Source organism: Neophocaena asiaeorientalis, unplaced genomic scaffold, assembly GCF_003031525.2.
Source record: "Neophocaena asiaeorientalis asiaeorientalis breed wild unplaced genomic scaffold, Neophocaena_asiaeorientalis_V1.1 scaffold14, whole genome shotgun sequence".
NCBI classification, from domain to species: Eukaryota; Metazoa; Chordata; class Mammalia; order Artiodactyla; family Phocoenidae; genus Neophocaena; species Neophocaena asiaeorientalis.
Window position 1 is genome coordinate 3,918,822 of NW_020175192.1, and position 20,730 is coordinate 3,939,551.

Sequence of the window (20,730 nt, forward strand, 5' to 3'; positions counted from 1 at the left end):
GATTAGGATTTCAACATATGAATCTGGGGACCACACACACATTCAGGCCATTGTACTCAGTTCAACCATTCCCCTGTTGAGGGACATCTTGGTGGTTTCCGGTTTACGGGATCATTTACCCACAAGCTTTCCCAGGCACATAAATTTTCAGGTTATTTGGGTAAATACTCAGGAATGTGATTGCTGGGTCATATGGTAAGTCGATGTTTGCCTTTAAAAGATTCCGCCAGACTATTCTGCATTCCCATCAGCAAGGTGAAGTAGAGTCTCCTTTGGTTTATAGCCTCACCAGTGTTTGATGTTGCCAGAGTTTTCAAAAAACGTTAGCTGTTCAAATAGGTTTTAAATTGCCTTTTAGTACTTATTAACATAGGTACCTAGTCCTGTGTTTCTCTGTAAGTCACCTAGTTTCATTTTTCTTCCTTCCTGATTAAGACTTGCAAAACTTTCCTCTTATTCTAGAAACTCTGAAGTTTCATCAGGATATCTATGGGTGGTCCCCCGCCCCCATTGTCTTTCTGATAGAAATACTCCAATCTTTCATAAGAGCTGAAAAATTCTGTTTCTATGCGTTTAAAGCTTTGCTTTTTCTTCGCCCACACTAGTCAACTTGTGGGACTTCTGTTTTGTGGAATTTAGATCATCCATTTCTCTTTTTCATATACTTTTATTTTTCTGATGCTGGCATTTAATTTTTGCTTTCTGCTTTATAAAACTGTTTCAAGGAAGTCCCTAAATCATCATTATTTTTCTATAATCAATGTTTCCCTCATTTATTCGGGTCGCTATTGAGCTTTTTGTTTATTTCTTTGCTTTCCAATAGTTCCTTTTACCGAGCAACTTGATTGATTTTTATGGAGTACATATACTGAAGACATTAATGCAACTTTTAAAAGCACTGATCTCATCTTTTGGCTTCTGTTGGAGACCAAATGTCTTGTGTCTCCCTCATCCTTCTTGACTTGCTTATTCTCTTCATATCGTTTGGTCATTTGGGGTTATCCATTCGTGTTCAGGAATGGAGGCCAGGGCTATCAGAATCAGTAACTAATAGAGCTTCCCTTATCATGTTTCCAGAATACTTCTGAGCTTCCTCTTGTGAGTTTCCTGTGAGTCCACCAGCTGTCTGTAGTGTTTTGTCCCAGAGGGCTGGAGAAGGGGGACCCCTCCTGGAAGAAGACGGTTGAGTCTAAGCCAGTTAACAAGTTTTTGTCTGTCTTGTTTTGTTTTTTACTAACCTATGGATAGGGGCCTTGGGGGCTTTCTAAGAGTAAGGTGGTTGGCCTGGAGGTACTGTGAGATTAGAAGTACAAATTCACTTTCTGTCTTGTCTGTGCCGAGTAAAGGCCTCAAGAGGACAAATGTCTTAGTCTGTAGCTCTATGTGCGGTCCTGGAAGCCACAGTATTTGCTTCTCATGATGGTTTTCCAATGGATTCAGTCTCCATCTGTGGTGGTGAAGTCTAAAGAGTGGCTTTATCCAGTTAGTTGTTTCAGAACTAAGTAGAAGCATAGGGAATGGCCACGGATGTTATATTAGTTTCCTAGGGCTGCCCCAAAGAAGGAACACAACAGAAATTTATGCTCTCACAATTCTGGGAGATGCAAGTCTGAAATTAAGGTGCCTGTGACGTTTGTTCTTTCTGGAGGCTCTCGGGGGAGAATCTGTTCCCTGTTTCAGTCCAAGTTTCAGGTGGTTGCCAGCAACTCTTGGGATACTTTAAGGGCCTGTAGATGCATCACTCCAGTCTCTGCCTCTATCTCCACGTGATGTTCTAACCTGTGTACCTGTGTGTCTGTGTCCAAATTCCCTTCTTGCTCTAAGCATGCCAGTCCTAGCGAACTTAGAGTGTACCCTAATACAACACACATGACCTAATTTAACCTGATGACATCTGTAGAGACCCTATTTCCAAATGAGGTCACCTTCACAGGTTCCAAGACACAATTTCTGGAGAGAAACTATTTAACACAGGAGAAGTATCGGGGGGATTAATTCCACTGCTGTACTGAGCTGTATCCCCCATGCCCATGTTTACAGTGACCAGAAATTAGGTGGACACTCCTGGCCTTTCCTCATTGACACTTAACCTATGAGAAGCACCAATTCAACAAGTTCTTCACTTCGTTTATGGAGGTTGAGTTACATAAAGCCCGAGGAAAGCCTTGTACAGAGGACTGTGACGTTCACATATTGAACTTGAATCTACCTTCCTGCAAACTGCCCTTTGCCTCTGGGCGCTCTTACTCTGAGATGGGAGAGGGAGCCTAGGGGGTCTTCTTTGTGCTTTGGTTGAATGCTTGGCATGGGTACAATAGACTCATTTCTGGATCTGATATAATTTGATGAATATGGTACGAAAGTCCTTAAGGGTTTTATTCCATCACTTCTCTTGTTTTCCCTCACTCAGATATCTCCTTTTTTCTTCTTTTTGTATTTCTTTGGTCATTTTAATGAGACTTCAGGCAGCAGGAAAATAAATTCTTAGGCTTAGTTTCCCATCTTCATAGACACTGAAGACAGTGTCTTACATCTCTTAACAAGGTTTTAAACCTTGTGCTTGCACTTAGCAGGCATTCCATAAGTATTTTTAAACGAATTTGTAATTATAGACATGAAATATGCATAAGTCAGTGAAGGAGAATTTTGGAGGGGAAAACCTCTTATATGTCTAAAATCACATGGCACGCCAATTGGTGAGATTAAAACAGATGGAGAAGAGACGAGAGGAAAGTGTAAATATAAATATCGAACACTGTTGTGTGGCAGGAAATACAAAAGCACTATTGCAAAAGTCATTTAGTTTTCACAACAATTCTAGGGGCCCCGAATTTCTCCCATTTTATAAATATGGAAACAGAATAAGTAACTCGTTAAGTCAAAGTTTATAGCAACTAAGTGATAAAACCAAGAGTCCAACTCAGGTCCTCCTGAGTGAAATCTGTGTTCTTCCTATAACACCTTCTTCTTATTCCTGTGGGGTCATGTCAGTTCTCCCAGGACCAAGGAGTTTCACCGTTCCTTACATAATTTGGGGAAACATTGCTCATCTTGTCTCATATGTGGCACTTACAGACTTATCAATGATTTCTGAAGAATCTGCCAACCCTGACTTTATAATTGGGAAAGTCTCTTGACTCAACTGTTCTGTGAAACGCCGACAGTAAATCAATGTGGCTTCACTCATGGGGAGGGGAGCCCTGACCATGTGGCTTGGGAGGGCACTGAGAATCTTCACACCTGTCCTTCCCCAGCTAGGTCTTATTCATCAGTTTCCTGACACTTCTCAACCAGACTGTCTTTCTTTTTTAAACACATGCTTGTTGAGTGCCCAGGAACTGTTCTGTGCAGGCTCTGGAAATTTTAGGGAAACACACTTGTCATACCAGAAGCAAGTGTCGTTCTGCTCATCACGAAGGGTGAGATAGTTTTAGTTTTGTGGATAAACTCAACAGCAGCGATTGGTCAGCTGACCCACTTCCACAATGCTGAAAAAGGAAAATGGTGTGAGGATGAAAATAGGGTAGTGAGAAGGGGTTAAGGAGAAGAATACAAAACGTTTGGGGCTTCCCTGGTGGCGCAGTGGTTGAGAGTCCGCCTGCCGATGCCGGGGACGCGGGTTCGTGCCCCGGTCCGCGAAGATCCCACATACCGCGGAGCAGCTGGGCCCGTGAGCCATGGCCGCTGAGCCTGCACGTCCGGAGCCTGTGCTCCGCAACGGGAGAGGCCACAACAGTGAGAGGCCCACGTACCGCAAAAAAAAAAAAAAAAAAAAAAAAAAAAAAGAATACCAAACGTTTTACCTCGTTCACTTGAGCTCGAAGCTGGTGACTCCCAATCAAGTGAGGCAGTCGGTTGGCAATTTCCATCCAAGGTCTATAGTGATCAGGGAGTTCTTTCTGCAATGAAAAAATAAAAATGTCTCCGTATTTTAGACCTCTCTGGGAAGCAGCTTCGTGTAGTAGCTGTTGTCAGATTTCAGTCTTAAGGCAGAATTCAGGTCAATTCCATTCAACAAATATTGAGACTTCACCATCTGCTGTACCCTATGCTAGGCACTGCAGATACACAGGTGGCTAAAATACAGTCCTTGTGGTGAGGGAGCATATGGTCTAGTAAGGATAAATGAAATGTAATCAGACATACCCAATGCAGTATAATATGTTCAATTAAGGATATGTGTAAGCTTAACAACCAGCTGAAGAGGAAGTCGTTAATTCCATAAACTGTGCTAGGGAATTAAAGGGAAATGTTCATAGAAATATGATACTTGGGGCAGTAGTAGGGTCTGCAAGTGACTTTTCTAGGTGGAACTTTTAAGATGGGAAGCCAGTGAAACAGAGGAGATAGTGGATAAATAGAGATAACTGTGCTTCTTGGGATTACAGATGATTCAGTGTCACTAGAATATAAAGTTCAAGAGAAAGGATGATGGAAGATTTGACCAGAAAATCAGATCAAATATGCTTTTTATTGACTACATAAGAACTTTATTTTTTATGTATGTTGGTGACATGATTCAATCTGAATTTTAGGAAGATAACTTTGCTTTGGGATTTTAAGGTATAAAGTCAGATTAGGAAACCTTTGAAATACTGTCTGAAAATTAAGCTTGGGCAATGGCAGTGAATTTGGAAAGGAGAAGGTATGTATTCAAAAATATTTGGAAAATAAAATTGAAATAATTAAATTTAGAGGCAGGGATGGGGCTAAAGGTGAGGTGACCCCTAGCCCAATAGCACAGTTTATTTGCCCACTCTGGGTCGTTGGTTTAGCCAAGAAGAACACAGGTTGGATTTCAGCAGCCCTGACTCTATCCCGAGAAATGGCAAACTGCAGCAAACTACACTCGTAAATAAGCTTTTATTAGGACACAGCCAAGTTCATTTGTTTCCACATTGTCTACAGTGGCTGTCACTTTACAATGGCAGAGTTGCATAATGGCAACAGAGATCATATGGTCTGCAAAGCTTAAAATATTTACTATTTGACCCTTTACAGGAAAAGTTTGCCAACTCGTGAGCTGTCCCCAGGGTCTGGGCCTCCTTTTACAGAGTACAGTCTGCAAGACTGAAATGTTGTGTCTCTGGGTTAAGAAGGAGAGGCGGTGAGGATGATTTCCATGTTTCTGAATCAGATGACTGAATGAATTGTTGAGAAGACAGACCGAAACAGAAATGCAGGTGGACGTCAAAGAGAGGACATACAATAGTGAATTTGTTTTTACATATGTCCAACCTAAAATATCTGTGGAATGTCAAGATATGGCTATGTACTCGGCAGCTGGATATACAGTTGGAAGCTCAGGAGAGAATTAATATTAGAAATATACAATCGGGAGGCATCACGGTAGTGCAAATCCTGCATTGTGGTAAAAACCACAAGTGGGTGCAAGACCATTCGGGAGAAGTTGCCAAGTGGAAGGAGAAGGCTTAGATCAGCGCACTGGGGGGATACTTACAAGGCAGGCAGAGGAACTGAATTCAGCACAAAAAGACGTGTATAGAGGCTAAATGAGCCAGAAGAGAATCACCCTATGGAAGCCAAGACATTAGAGGATCTCTCGGAAGCAGGGATTCATTAGATGGCCAAATGCATCATTTAAGTAAGGTTACCCCTTTGGAAGACAAAACTAAAGAGTCACTAATATGTCAATATATACACCAGTCTTTCCATGTATATGGCATAGAAATTCAGGTCAGGGTCATGGAAACAGGGTTCAAACTTTAGTGTGCTGAGGAGGGAAGAAAACAGAGATTGGAAATGTGAATTACTTTTTTGGGAGAGCCATAAGCCGTCACAAGGCGACAGTTTGTGTTTGAGAGCTGTTCCCACTTTCGAATGGGAAACTTGAGCGGTTTACAGCCTGCTAGTGTAGATCTGTAAGTTACCAATAAGTCACTTGCTGGAGATCCTCTGTCTCTCAGACTCTAAAATAAAACTGGGTGAATCTAACATCCAATACACAATCTTTGAAAATTATAGACTTTATTTAATCCTCTGCTTCCTATCTCTGCCCCTGAATCAATTTAGGACAAATTGGGCACCCTTTACTGGCTTTCCCAACAAATCAAATTACACCAAACATCATAATTTAACATTTTTAATATAGATATCGTGCAGGAGGGGGAGATTTTACCCTCTACTCCTCTTGAGTTCTTGTGTCAGGAGTCAATAAAATTGACAAAAAACAGATTAACAGGAGAAAAAGAAAGAAATTTTAGTTTGTGCGTACAGAGGTCTCATAGAAATGGGACCTAAGAAGTGGCCAAAGCAGGCTTTTATACTTTGTAGACAAAGAGACAATAAATCTGTGAGGAGTGGACAAGACAAAGGAACTTAGGCTTCAGGTGCTTATCTAAGCAGAGTTTGGTCTTGGGGTCGTCAATTAAAGAAGTAACAGGGTTTTATTTATTCAGGCTTCTCGGCTTGAATTCCCTACCTCTGGTGGTAAGGGTGTCCTATCTCCAGATGCGTGGAGGGTACCTTTCATAGGAGAGATTTATTTCCTGCTTTTAGGGAGACAGAGAAGAGGGTCAAATTTCCTCTTAAACTGACTGTTTCTTAAGTAACTTTCACCCAAAATAATCAATATGCATTGAGGCATATTCATGGGTGACTTGCCCCGGGCCCCAACAATACAGATATTCACAAAGAGGAAATCACACCGTTCTCCTCATGCATTCCGCATCCAGTACCTCAGCTTCTGAGAGGTAGAGTCCACTATGCTCCCCTACTCTTCTCCCAGAGAGAACATTTATAAGCATAATGGTATAATTTTCCCTAGCAGTGCTCAGCGGTAGTGCAGAATTGAAGAAAGCCGCTAATTGACCCGAGTTTGGGGATGTACAGAGCAGTGGCCCAGCTGAGAATGCTCGCACACATAAAGGCAGAGAGATTTATGGTAAACTGACTCTGAACTGGCAACTTGTTTTTCTTCTCATCTACATGATGCATATGTTTTATGAACAAAAACTGAATGCAGCTACAGAGACAAAGGAATATAATATTTATAAAAGAAAATCACAGAAGCAGACTCATAGTATTCAGAACCCCTTTTAAAGTGGGTTTGAAGAAAAGCTGTAACTAAATCTGTCCTTCCTTCTTTTTTTTTTTTTTTTTTTACGTTACGTGGGCCTCTCACTATTGTGGCCTCTCCCGTTGCGGAGCACAGGCTCCGGACGCGCAGGCTCAGCGGCCATGGCTCATGGGCCTAGCCTAGCCGCTCCACAGCATGTGGGATCTTCCTGGACCGGGACACGAACTCGTGTCCCCTGCATCCGCAGGCAGACTCTCAACCACTGCGCCACCAGGGAAGCCCTGTCCTTCCTTCTTTGATGCCTAGAGAGGGGATCGTATTCTGAGAATTAAATTAGAGCATCCTGGAGAATTCCCTGGCAATCTAGTGGTTATGACTTGGCACTTTCACTGCGGTGGCCCAGGTTCCATCCCTGTTTGGGGAACTATGGTCCTGCAAGCCATGATAAATAGCCAAAAAAAAAAAAAAAAAAAATTAAAGCATCTTGGATTTCTGCTTCCTGGCTTGCATGGGAATCCTTAAATACTACATTTTGCCTCAATCTAAGCAGCGCTCTATTCTTGAATCTCTCTTTTTCTTTCCCCTTAGATTCCTAGAGGCTTCCTTTCCTTCCTTCTTCTCTTCATCCTCTCCCTTCTTTCAACAGTTCTAGTCTTTGGACTCTGGTATCACCCCACAAATGTAAGAAAACCATGAGCTTTGAGAACCTCTGGGTTCTCCGAGCGTGGTTCCCATCCAGCAGCACCAGCATGAGGTGGAAACTTGTTAGACATGGAAATTCTCGAGCTCTACCCCAGACGTACTGAACCTGAAACCAGCTGCCTGTGCTTTAGCAAGTCCTGTAGGTGAAGCTAATGTACCCCAAAGTTTGAAAACCACTGATGTGGGGACCCCAGAGGAAAGGGAGAAAGGATTTTAAAGCTAGTTCATAATCCATTAAAAATGTATTCACCCTAAGTGTCCATCGACAGATGAACGGATAAAGAAGATAATGTACTCACCCTTTCAATGGGATTTTCCTCTAGAGACTGAATAAAATATTGAATTATGTTACTTACTTTTTGATTGCCAGATTTTGTTTTAAGTTACAGTATGGGGGGGACAGGATCAGTTGATGAGTTTTTCACTAAATAGCACCCCTTTTGGTATTAGTTAATACTTATCTATCACATCTATTTCAAAACCTGTATACAATTTCAATATTCTATTAATAAATATTGGTAATTGCTTACAATTTTTCACTATCATTAACAAGTTTGAAAGAGTCATCCTTATACATGTGTTTTTAGATGTTTTCTCATTATTAGGACAAATTTATAAATGTGGATTTACTGGATTAAAGATTTTGCACATGGAAAGGTTAAGAGCTACTTCTTGGTTTTCTTACAGAAAAGTTACATGAATTTATAATCACATTTATAGTATGTAATATATAATGGGAGTGCCAGTTTATCTATGATTCTAACAACAGAGCATCACCAAACTTTTTTGTTATTTTTAAAGATATAATATGTATTATCTGCGCTAAAATTCTATAATTATTTCAATATTTAATAACAATAAAATGACCACCCAAAAATATACCTTTCACAGAAATGATTAAAATAATGTAATCGATAATTATGGCAAGACAGTCAAAAAGCACAAAATTTATAAAGTGGAAAGTAAAATTCTTCTTATTCTCATCTAGCAATGATGACCCTTGGAAGTTTGAGTGGTTTTCCAGAAATTTTGTATGCTCTCATTTTATTGTTTAAATTTACATTTCTGTGATTGTTAATGAGTTTGAATATCTTGTCATGCTTTGGTCACTGCGTTTTGTGTGCGGGTGTGCAATGCCATTCATACCAGGGTAGTCAAATGAACCAACATTTTCATTTATGCCATTGGGTTTTCGATGATGCTTAGAAATTTCTTCCCATCCCAATATCGTTTCTTTGAGAGAATTTCTAGTTTAATTGTTGGTGCTTACATCTTTCATCTATCCACGCTTGTGTTGTGAGTTAGGATAGATTATCTCATTATTTCCATTTCAAAATAGAGGAAGTTCAAGCCAGGGAAGTTTTGTAACTTTCCCGAGTTTACACATCTGGTCGGTGGTCAGGTCAAACCTCTTCTGACTCAGAGTTCAGTGTACTTTCCAGTACCTCCTGAGAGTAAACACATGGAGAATGGTGACTGCGGAGGTGGTTAGTACAAAGGGACAAGAAATCGAAAGAAACTTTACATGTTTTTCTTCCCCTCATTCCAATAATCAGAAGACCCAGAAGTGGGATGGACACAAATAATAAAATCTATGACCTTCTTTTCTATTTTTTCAGTTTCCTATTTTAGGTTATTCTTTTTCTGCACTTTTATATCTGTCAAAGTACAATTTTCAAAAAGTTAAAATAAATGACTCATGCAAATATGGAATGTGTGTCCAAAATAGATTTAGTTTATTCCTGAGGAACTCAGCAGGATGGTCCAGTTGATTCGAAAGCACTTGATAAACTGAAGTGTTTAGAGTTTTGAAAAGAAGAATGTTAAAATTAAATTGCTAAGGTAAAGACACAGTAATTGGTTAATGTCCTATATGGCAGAACAATCACAAGCTTCAGGGTTTTATTTTCTACTCGGCGGAAATCACTGGCAGCTCTTTTGAACAAAAGTCTGCAAGGTAACGTTAGTGCAGCTTCAGAGATTCGGTCCGAATCAATAGTAAGCGGCATGTCGAGGAAGGAGCATCCCTTAGGTAATTCAGTAATCTTAAGGTGAGACTGTTTAGTTAGACAGGGCTCCGGATGGTACTAAATAAAACTCAGCCCTCCTTTTGCTCTGTTTTGGATAATTCTTCTCAACACATTTATAATCTAGAAAAGAACACACTTTTAAAAAAATAATGTATTTTATAGAAACAATAAACTGTATTAGCACTGATTAAGTTAATGAAACCAGCTTCTGGTTAAGAAAATAGCACAGAAAGTTTAAAAAATGAAAGTTGAAGTGAAATTAAAGCCGGCGAATGTCAGCAAAGGAAGTTGGGTGACAATATTATGATCATAAAAATTCGAATGTAAACTATGGGACAGAGTAGAATGTGAAGGAGAGGGTTTTAAGTGACATAAAAGACAAGTTTCAATGGAAGGAGGCTGGTGTGTCATTGCTGCAAACTAAAGAGGAGAAAGATATTAGATGACTTTGAAGAGACGGGTAAGCAGCGTGAGAGGGCCTTGGAGGCTACACTAAAACATAGGATTTTGTTCCAAAGAGCGGAGTGATGTGATTTGATTTTTGTTTTAAAGGGTCGCTCTGACTGCCATGCGGAGACTGTACTATGGCAAGAGGGGAGATAAGAAGACGGGTTACAAGGCAATAGTCCAGGGAGAAATAGTGGTGGACTGGACTAGGGTGGAAAAGAGAAAGGTGGGCAGCTAAAAGACAGTTTTCAGAGACAGGGCTGAACTCCTTAATTATCCCATGAGTCATTTGAGAGTAGTGGAGATCACTGTGAGACTCAAATGGGAAATGTGCAGTTAACACAAGGCCTAGTACAAAGTGAGCACCTATTAAATAATAAGTACTACTCTTATATATTATAAGAAGGTTACCATAGGAAATAAGAAAAACTCCATTCTTAATGAAATATAGGAGAATGCTATCAATCAATTTTGCTAATACTTTGAAAATCTGAATTAAAACCATTGCTTCTCTCAAGTGCTTTGAATTACTACAGGAGATTATATATGACTTTGTTTTTCCCAAATCGTTGCTTGGCCGCTATACAGAGCAAGGTTCCCAGCATCCCGATTCCTTTTCTTCTGCTCCATGGCACCCTTACAATTTGTTTTTGTTCTGTTTTTCCCTTTCCCTTGTTTTTGTAGTTAAACTACTTCCAAGCTCTGCTCACTGTTTCTCATAGTTATGACACCTTTCTTTCCACAAACAACCTCCTACGTGTAGCCCCTCAGCCCTCACCTGGACCTTCACTGTCCTTTACGTATTCTGTCGTTTTCAAGTACCAAGCTAGTTAGGCTAGAGGTGCTGAATTAACTCCTGGCTGGGGTTCTGGCATCAGTAATTTTTAAGCTTCCCAGCCAATTTTGATATGTAGTTCAGGAACCATTGCTGGAACCCACCCTGCACTTAACCTTCTGCTAGGAATATATTCACACACCAGGGCATTGTTGCTTACCAGACGCGTGAAATCCAAATTCCTGAGCCTAACGTTTGAGTTCCCTTGGTCTCACTCCAATCTAATCTCCTGCTATAAACTCTCTTGGTTCCTCCCTTCCTGCCAAGCAAATTTCCTCACATTCTTTATGTCTAAAGAAAAATTACTCCTCACCCACGCACCAACCCAAACACACGTACACAACAGACACACGATCTGGCAAGGGATTTCTGTGGCTTCCTTATGGACATAGGTCTGAAAGGTATACATTTTCCTCACTGAAACATTAGACCCTGGAGGTGTTTGAGAGTTTATAGAAACAGTGGGATGGAGTACTTGAAACCAAGTCAGACCCTTCCCCCGAAGCCAGAATGATTGCTTATTCATTAGTTGGACTGTGTTTTCTTTTCTTTTTTGCTATTATTAAAAATCAGAACCGTTTCCGATATTTGTTAGCTTTAGTCATAAAAATGCTATTAGAAATAGCATACAGATTGGTCCAATATCCATAAAATCATTGAAATATAACAAAATATTTACTACCTGTGGTACATGATGACACTCACATGCTTTAAGTATTTATGGTAAACAACCAATCTTGCTAAAAGAGTATGTTTGGGCTCATTGACATGAAGGAATAGCCGGCCCATCACTTACCCAAAGGCAAACAAATCCTACTCATGCCCTTAGCAAAGTCAGCGGCTCGTGTTTCACAACTTGTGATCTATTGCGACACCACTGTTATCCGATGACGGGTGACAGATTCTCTCCTGATCAGTTGAGTAAACTGAGGCAGATTCTGGTGTAAACTCTCTTCCCTTTCCTCTTCCCAGAAAGGGAGATGTTTAAAATTCTTCCACGAGTGAGAGAAAATTAAAACTGAAACAAAGAATCGCATTGTTTAGAACTCTGGCACATGACTGTGAGAGCAGGCCCAGTTTGCCAGGAAATTCTGAGCTCCAGAATGGAAATTTCTTCTAAGGAGTATCCATCAACCAAACTACAGGGCAGATAGAGTCCTGTGTTTTCCCAGAAAGTCACAAACACTTGATGTTCCTCTTGTTTCCCGTCTGGTTTTCTCAAGTATAAGAAAGGAAACAGCAAAGAAAGGAACACAATCATGGTGGCCCTATCCAATGTTTACAAACTTTTAAATATTATTTTTCTCAGCTCAGTGTATATATTTAATCCCAATAAGAGAGTGTTGGCCTGTTGACAGACTCTTCCTTGTGAACTAGGGATGATGGAAATATTCCTGAATCAAGTTATACACACAGAATGGAATTTTGAATAAGCACTGGACTGAGGGTTGTGCAAACTAGCTTCTATCCTTCCACTGGATTTATGGAAGTGCTTTCATACTCCATAGCAATCCAGTGGCGGGTGGGGGGGGGCACTAAGTCTCTCCAAGTACATGTGAAAACTGAGGGTCAGGCAATGCTGGTGGTTCATTCTAGGTCACAAGAGTTAGTAAGTGAAACTTAGGGTGACTAAATAATTCTGTTTTGCCCAGGACTTTCCTGGTTTACCATGGAAAGTCCTGCATCTTGGAATCCCCTTCGGCCTGTAGCAAACGGACATTCTTGATCACCCTAGTGGCAGGGTCAGAGAACACAGTCCAGTGTTCTGGGCCACAACCCTCCTCTGCATAACACCCTAGAGTCATTGCTTTTAATGCTCAAGTTACTTGCAGATCTGTGACTTGGTCTCACAGCTAACAGCTCTACGGAGGGCTTTGGGGATCAGCAGATAGATCCTATCTTCATTTTTATTCTGCTATTCACACTCAGAAGAAGGTATTCCATAAAAGCTCCTTAAATGCCAGATCATTCATCACAGTTAAACCCCCTATTAGACCCCTAGAAGGAAAAACTGGATCTAATAAATGGTTGCAGTGATTGTAACTTTGGATCCCTAGATTCTTAGCTGAGTAGGCTTGGCCCTTATTTAGAATGTAGTAGAAAAAAGATGTCAAGGGTCCTGAGTACTACTTCTGCTTTTTCCAGTAATATAACTTTGGGCAAGAACCTCTGGCCTTCAGCTATGGTTTCTAAGGACTCTTGCAGTTTTGACATTTTAGACCTGCCCATTAAAGTGTTGAAAAGGAATTGCATTACAGGTTGAGCCTTAAGAACAATTAAGAAAGGTACTGGGGCTTCCCTGGTGGCGCAATGGTTAAGAATCTGCCTGCCAACACAGGGGACACGGGTTCGAGCCCTGGTCCAGGAAGATCCCACATGCCATGGAGCAACAAAGCCCATGCACCACAACTACTGAGCCTGTGCGCCACAACTACTGAAGCCCACGCACCTAGAGCCTGTGCTCCGCAACAAGAGAAGCCACCGCAATGAGAAGCCCGCGCACCTAAACGAAGACCCAAGGCAGCCAAAAATAAATTAATAAAAAAAAAGAAATAGGTACTGTTTGTCCTTGAAGCTTCTTTCCTCTTCTCAGCAATTTCTGTGAATATCTAATCCCTCCTATGAAACTCGAACACAGCCAGGGTCCCTTGTGTTCTCTTTTCTCTCCCACTAGCAAGTCAAGATAAACTGATTTCCTCATTTAATTGATCTTTATCTAAATTCTCTCTCTTTATCTCTCTCTCTCTTTTTTTTGGGGGGGGATAACTTCACATTTGCTCATGAATTTGCTGGAATGATTGACAATCCATTAAAAAAAAAACTGACATTAAAACATTCCATTTGCTCTAACCCCTGCTGTAGCGGTCACTTCTCCTTTGTTAGTAATCACACTGTACCTTATTTGAATTATCTGTCCCAAATCAATGGCTTGGCATTTATATTGCATCTCTCTTAATGACCACATCAATTAAACAAACAAACACCCAAGTCAGCATCTCAAGAAACCTATACTGACCTGCTTTAAGACCCTATCCTTACCAGAGGATTTGGAAGAAGAAAGCCATAATCTTCAGAAATATGAAATCTTCCTAAAGTCAAAAATGGTGCTGTCTTCAAATCCTGACTTTGAGGCTCCATAATTTTGTTTGAAGTATCTGCGCAGAGGCCGCTGCTAAAGAGACAACTGCTCCAAATACGTCAAAGACCCGGGGTAAGGGAGCTTCAAAACAGCATCTCTTCCTCGCAGTAAGCTGTACAGTTGTCTCGGGAACAGGGGAGAACCTTGCTCTCAGGTTGAATTCCACACTGCCATAGACTTTCTCTGACATAAGGCTGAGTAAATTATTAAAGACTGCTGATTAAAACAAACAGGCAAACAAAATCACCTCCGGGGGCGGGGGGAACTCCTTTCTTTTCATATATGTGAATATAAGGAGATTGATTTTAAACCCAGAGACAAATCTGTTCTATTTTAGGAAATGGGAAATGAACAAGCGTTTTGGCTGTGGATGATCCCAAACACCCCGACGGGAACCTGGTCCGTGATAAACTTTGACAACTGGGTCTTTATTTCAAAGGTGTAAACTATTTAAACTAGAAGTTAGTTACGTTCAGATATTTCAGTGGATTGGCCATGGGTAGAGTGGGAATGAGGACTCTAAATGCACGTCAGACCCTCAGAAGTGTTCTGCACGTATTTGAACAGTGTATTGTAAAGATTACTATTGCTTTGATTTACCTTAAGAAATATTATTGTTTTTGAAACCTTCCATGACATTAAAGGAGAATATATACTTTTGTGAAGTTGAACAAATGAGGTAGAGCAGATACTAATGAATTTGAGAAAAGCCTAACAGATCATTTGATTTAACCTTCTACTTTTATTAAACATCTTTTGAGAACCGACCACTAAGATGGAAGCCTTTACCTATGAACCAGGTACAGATCACTACACTGAGGCATACGCATGTGAATAACCCTGTCCACCGTCACTCCACGAATTATGTACTAGAGCTGAGGTAGCTTGATCTCCAAGCCATTCCTTTGTTCACTCCATCAGGCTGCCGGGCTGTCTGTCAAAGGCGCCATCGTGGTTTGAATTCACATCAGTATGGAGCCCATTGATAAGTTCCAGGCCACAAATCCGCACCGTGAAAATTCCGAAGACTCTACCTTTTGCCCAGTTGGACCCTGAACTTAGGTCGTCAGGCTGTCATCAAATTTATTTGGAAGCTGATTTGTCTATACACATCTTCTCCTCCCTCCCTTTGTCTAAGATAAGTATAAAAGCTAAAGCAGGAAGTGCTCTGATAACTCCTGGAACTGTTCCCATGGAGCGTTCAACTTTGAAGGTAGGATGTCAAAAGTAACCTAATTGATTTATGGTTCATTAGACCCTAAGAGCCATCCTCAATTAACCACTTCCTCTTAGCCCAGTACCCAACCAGTTTTGAAGATTAGTTTCTTACGCCTCCTAAAGGCAGTTTGTCAAACTTAATTTGTTGAATCATCTTCTTGTTTTTTCCTTCAATCTCAGGTGAAAAGAAGGCACAGTTATCTTTGTTTATGCTAGTCCTGTTATTTTTCATCCATTCCCTATGCAGCCTCTTAAGAATTTACTGTAACATTATGAGTGTGGCATCAAAATACCAAAACTAAAAAGAGCATGACAGAATAAGTGATCTAGTTCAATGCTCTCAGTAAACACGAAAAACCTGAGGCTTACTGGAGTGAAATGACTTACCAAATGTCACCCTGGGTGTTACCGTCAGAACTGGACTAGAATTTGGACTTCTCAGCCCAGAACTTTCTATTCAGCCCACTCAGCTTGGCCTACCCGAGTGTGAATTTCTACTGCGTCTCCTGTTAGCTATGTGGCTTTTTAAACAAGTGGCTTAAAATTCTAAGCTTCTGTTTCCACATCTATGGGAAATAGTAATGTTTATCCCAGTGAATAAATGAGGAACATTAAGTAAAGCACTTATCAAATGGGTAACAGTAAATACTGTTTTTCTCATGTTCTTTTCCCCTCATTCTGGAAATACATTTTTAATATCTTATTTTTTCTGATATCCTTCCCTATCACTCTGAATATATCTTTTCTGTTTCAGTAGCTGACTTCTTTCCCTACTTCAGACCTAAATGGACAGATATTTGCAGCATTATTACAACCATTTCCCCACCTCAGTATTCTTATGTATTTCCACCTGATCTTAGCCATCAATTCTATGCTCAGGTACCCAAGCCTGCATATTCAGCCTTGACTTTTCTTACTTCCAAGGTCTAGGTCCATGGAACTTGTGGGTCAGTGAACATCTCAGATTCTGCCACAAAATCATTAAGAACTCCTCCCTGTAAATTAAATAAAGTTCAAATTTCCTTGCCCTGACATTCAAGGATGTCCATCTCCTGACCTCTAAACACCCTCTAGCTGTGCAAAATTCTTCTATCACCTTGAACCTGTTTTACATCGTGTTTCAAGTTCTACCTAGTTGACGGTTACTAACACTCACACATTGTATTTATCTAATCTTTTCTTTTTTTATATAAATTTATTGATTAATTGATTGATTTTTGGCTGCGTTGGGTCTTTGTTGCACGCGGGCTTTTCTCTAGTTGCGGCGGAGCAGGGCCTGCTCTTCGTTGCGGTGCGTGGGCTTCTCATTGCGGTGGCTTCTCTTGCTGCGGAACACGGGCTCTAGGAGCACAGGCTTCAGTAGTTGTGGCACGCGGGCTCAGTAGTTGTAGCTCGCGGGCTCTAGAGCGCAGGCTCAGTAGTTGTGGTGCATGGGCTTAGTTGCTCCGTGGCATGTGGGGTCTCCCCAGACCAGGGCTCAAACCCGTGTCCCCTGCATTGGCAGGCAGATTCTTAACCACTGCGCAACCAGGGAAGCCCCTCTAATCTTTTCTATTAGATTGTAAGTTCCTTGACGAACCCATATTTAACACAACTTTGTATTTTCCTTTATCGACAAGTTCAGTGTCTGAAGTTCAATAAATGTTGGTTAAATGAATGATGTCTCTCAGCATCTCATTTTTAGATTTGGTGTCTTGATGCCAGGTAGAAGTTTGTGCTGTTCTCTGTTACACCATTGTAACCCTAGTCCCAGAGACATATTCTGAAGTAGGGAACACAGTGGCCTCATGAAGCTTTGCTTGGCGTCATTCTTATTTGCCAAGAGGAAGTTGGTTAAACATAATTGTGCCCAAGAACTTCCTCTCCTAATAGTAAGGTTGGTCATTTCAGAGTCCTGGGTTCTATAATCAGCTTTCCCATGAATTATTGTAGTTTCAGTACACAACGAAGGTTCCCCATCTCTTAAAAGGCATTAGGGCCTTTTGGAAATGTACCAAGAAATATTCAAAAAAGAAAGAAAAACATTCATGATGGAAATTTTTCTGTGTGTGATTTCAGATATACTCAGCTTTAGTTTCAAATTGATAAAGTCCCAAATCTGAATTGTCAAAAGCAATCAGCCCAGACAGCACTGGTACACTGAGGTTAATCTGGTACAGCTCATTAATTATACCTTTGTTCATAAATTCAATGGGAATTTCTAGTCCTTTCTAATTGTTCAAGCATCTGGCATTTTGCTTTTTTTTTTTTTAACTCTCTTCTCCTTTTGACCTTTCCTATGACACGTATTCCTTCTGGTTGCACTATACTTAAAACTAATAAGATAAAACTGATACTTAACACTCACTGATTTTTTTCCTCTGTGCCAAGTCCTATGGTAAGCAACTTCCATGGAGCAACTTACTTAACGTTCACAACAGCCCTGTGAGTTAGGTGCTATTATTATCCCCATCATTCAACTGAGGAAACCGCAGCTTGGGAAAGTTAAGTAAGAGCCCAAGGTCATACTTTTTGTAAGTGGTAGAGTCAGGGCTGGAGCCATTTGACTTGAAAGTCATCACTTTTAACCACTAGAGGCATGGCTTCCCTTCTCTGGTTTTTCTCTCTCATTGTTCTGGTTACAGTTTACCATTGGTGCCCTCCCTAGTTCAGGTCCTGACTTCCCTCTCGCTGGGTAATTGCCTCTGTTCAAAGACTTTAGCCATCATCTCTAGGCTAAGGACTCCCAACATTTTGTTTGTAGTTGGGTCTCTCCTACCATCTACTAGACATATTTACTCAACTGCTCTGTAGACGCTTCATGAGAAATACCTTAACACATCAGTCATAGACTAGACACCTTCCATTAAGACCAGGGCAAATGCTTACAAAACCTCCAGCAACTAGTTCAAGCTCTTGAGCAGACAGCCTACTGCCAAGCAACAAATCCAAGGCTTACTTATTACTTATTCTCTGATAATGAGAACCAAGCTCATCTCCCCCATCGGTGCCGTGTCTTGGTGAATGGTATCTTTCGGAACTGGCAATATAATTTGTGGGGCGCAGAGAAGAATAAAAATGTAAGGACCCTTGTTCAAACTTATTCAGAATTTCAAGACAGTGACAGTAGAGTATGAAGCCAAGTGTGGGCCCTCCTGCATGCAAGACCCTACCTGACAGCATGGGCTGGTCCTAGTAACTCTGTTGACGTAGCTGATCGTTAGAGACCTAAAAGTCATCCCTTATCGCATCCAACAGAACACCAGTCCTGCCACTCCTACTGCCATGATATTTCTTATGTTTCCATGATCTCCAATGCCACTGCCATTGCTTTCAATTCCTCACCACTTACTATTGGTAGAGTATATATTCCAATCCTTAACTGATCTCTTTGCCTCAAATCTAAGCCCACGATACTTTCCCATCGCTGCAGGCTTGGATTCCTTTTACAACCTCCAAACTCATCCCCCTGCCTTCATTATCACTCCCCATTTTATCCCACCCCTACTATTTTTCCCCCAATACTACCAGTCATTTAAATGCATATTTCTTTACAATGGGCAATGCTTCATTTAAATATGATTCAAATAGACAAATATAATAAAGTCATTTCTCTGCTTAAAAACATTCCCTCTGTTTTCAGGGTAAATTGAAACTCCTTTATCGCATGGCCCTTTTTATTCTTTAATGCTTCAGCCGTATTGAGCTCTGTGTCTTCCTCAGTAGACCTTGTTGAGCTGCTAGCCTTTGAACACCCTTCTTCCTCTTCCTGGAATTTTCTAGCCTTTGGTTTGCACATTGTACAGTAATCACCCTTTAAAACTCATCTCATGTATTGCCTCAACTAGGAAAATCTATTCTTACCACGTACTTTTTTCAGTACCCTCCCCTTCCCTGCTTTGTCCATGGAAAGCCCCACCCCCTCTGCTGCCCTCTAGTCTGGGTTGGGGACTCTGTACTGCTAACTGTCTGCTTATGTTTATATAGCCCTTATTTCATTGTGTAGAAACAATCCATTTGTCCGTTTCTCCACTAGTGGGCTCCTTGAAGGTAGGGTTGGTGCCCTTAATCTTTCTATTATCTAGCTCAGGAAGTAGCATCCTAGGTTTGCTTATTAAATGGTTATTGAACAAATGAGTCATTAGAGCAGAGATTCTGGTGCTTACAGGGTTAGGTCTAACCCGGTTAATGAAACAATACTTGAGTCAACGCAGTATTCATCTGCAAATGATCCTTGAACAGCATGGGTTTGGACTGCATGGGTCCACTTACACGTGGATTCTTTTCCATATTAAATACTGCAGTGCTACAGTGTTCCGCAGTTAGGGTCAGGATTAGGGTTAGGGTTAGGGTTGAATCCCAGGAGGCGAATTTCAAATACTGAGGAACCACATGTACAGAGGCCTGATCAAAAGTTATATGCGGATTTTTCACTGTGGGGAAGGTTGGTGTCCCTAACCCCCAAGTTGCTCAAGGGTCAAATGTATTTCTTCTCTTAACAGATGATCTTTTAAGTACACTGCTAAGTGCTGTAATGTAAAAATGAGAAAGCCATGGGTCTTTTCTACAGGGAACTGACAAATTAGCAGGTGAAATAAGACACACACACACACAGCCATGATCACTACATAAGAGGAAAAGGAAAGCGACATGTACTAAAAGAGAATAAAAAATCTGTGGGGACAGGGACAGAGTTGAGAGAGAATTCCCTGTGTTCAGGTGGTTTGGGTGATGGCCTAAACTAGTGGGGCTCTAATAGATACGGGTGGGAAGTGGTTGTTTTGGCATGATCACTGGAGATCTTCCCAGGGTCCATGAGGCTTTGACTATCCTTGGAGAATTAGGCAGGCTGTTATGTGTACTCTTCAAACGACACTCTCTTCAAAGGACAAGTTTTCCTGGTGTTGCCCTTTACTCATTCACCGTGCCTCCACCACGTTAGAAAACCACCAGCAAAAAATAAGAAACATAATTCCTGTTCTGACTTACCGACAGTGTTATAGACAGGGAAAAAAATGCCATTGAGGGAAAACGCGTTGTAAACTTTTAAAAATTATAGAGATATAAAATAATTGTTACATCAAAATCATTGTCTTTATGATCTGGAAGAAATAGAAGAGCTATTCTACTTTTGAACGCATGTTGTTTAAAATTTCCATAGATTAACGTAGCCTATCGATTGATTTTTTTTGTGGATGACTTTGCAGATCACATACAGGATTGAATCATAGCTGGAAAGCATCTAAATCTATTTATCTCTGATTATTTTTAGATGTCTGAAAACAGACGAGAGAGGTAAGTGAATTATTGAAGGCCACAGGGCAGTTTTTTTTTTAACAGA

At 40.8% G+C, this 20,730-nt stretch overlaps 1 protein-coding gene across 7 annotated transcripts in view; it reads right to left on the minus strand.

Annotated features, from left to right (window-relative positions):
* Positions 1-14,330, minus strand: part of IDO2 (indoleamine 2,3-dioxygenase 2) — a 42,677-nt gene extending 28,347 nt beyond the window's left edge. For 2 of the 7 annotated variants that reach the window (XM_024765117.1, XM_024765111.1), the window contains exons 1-2: positions 14,093-14,330; positions 3,804-3,899 (exon numbers count right to left, since the gene is read on the minus strand). In XM_024765117.1, the coding sequence (XP_024620885.1) occupies positions 3,804-3,899; positions 14,093-14,191 (195 nt within the window). In that variant the 5' untranslated portion in view covers positions 14,192-14,330. Of the gene's footprint in view, positions 1-3,803; positions 3,900-6,442; positions 6,513-9,011; positions 9,190-11,849; positions 12,072-14,092 lie in introns of all 7 variants that reach the window. The other 5 variants (XM_024765113.1, XM_024765116.1, XM_024765114.1 and 2 more) reach the window with 5 other exon arrangements.
* Between the last annotated feature and the right edge of the window lie 6,400 nt (positions 14,331-20,730).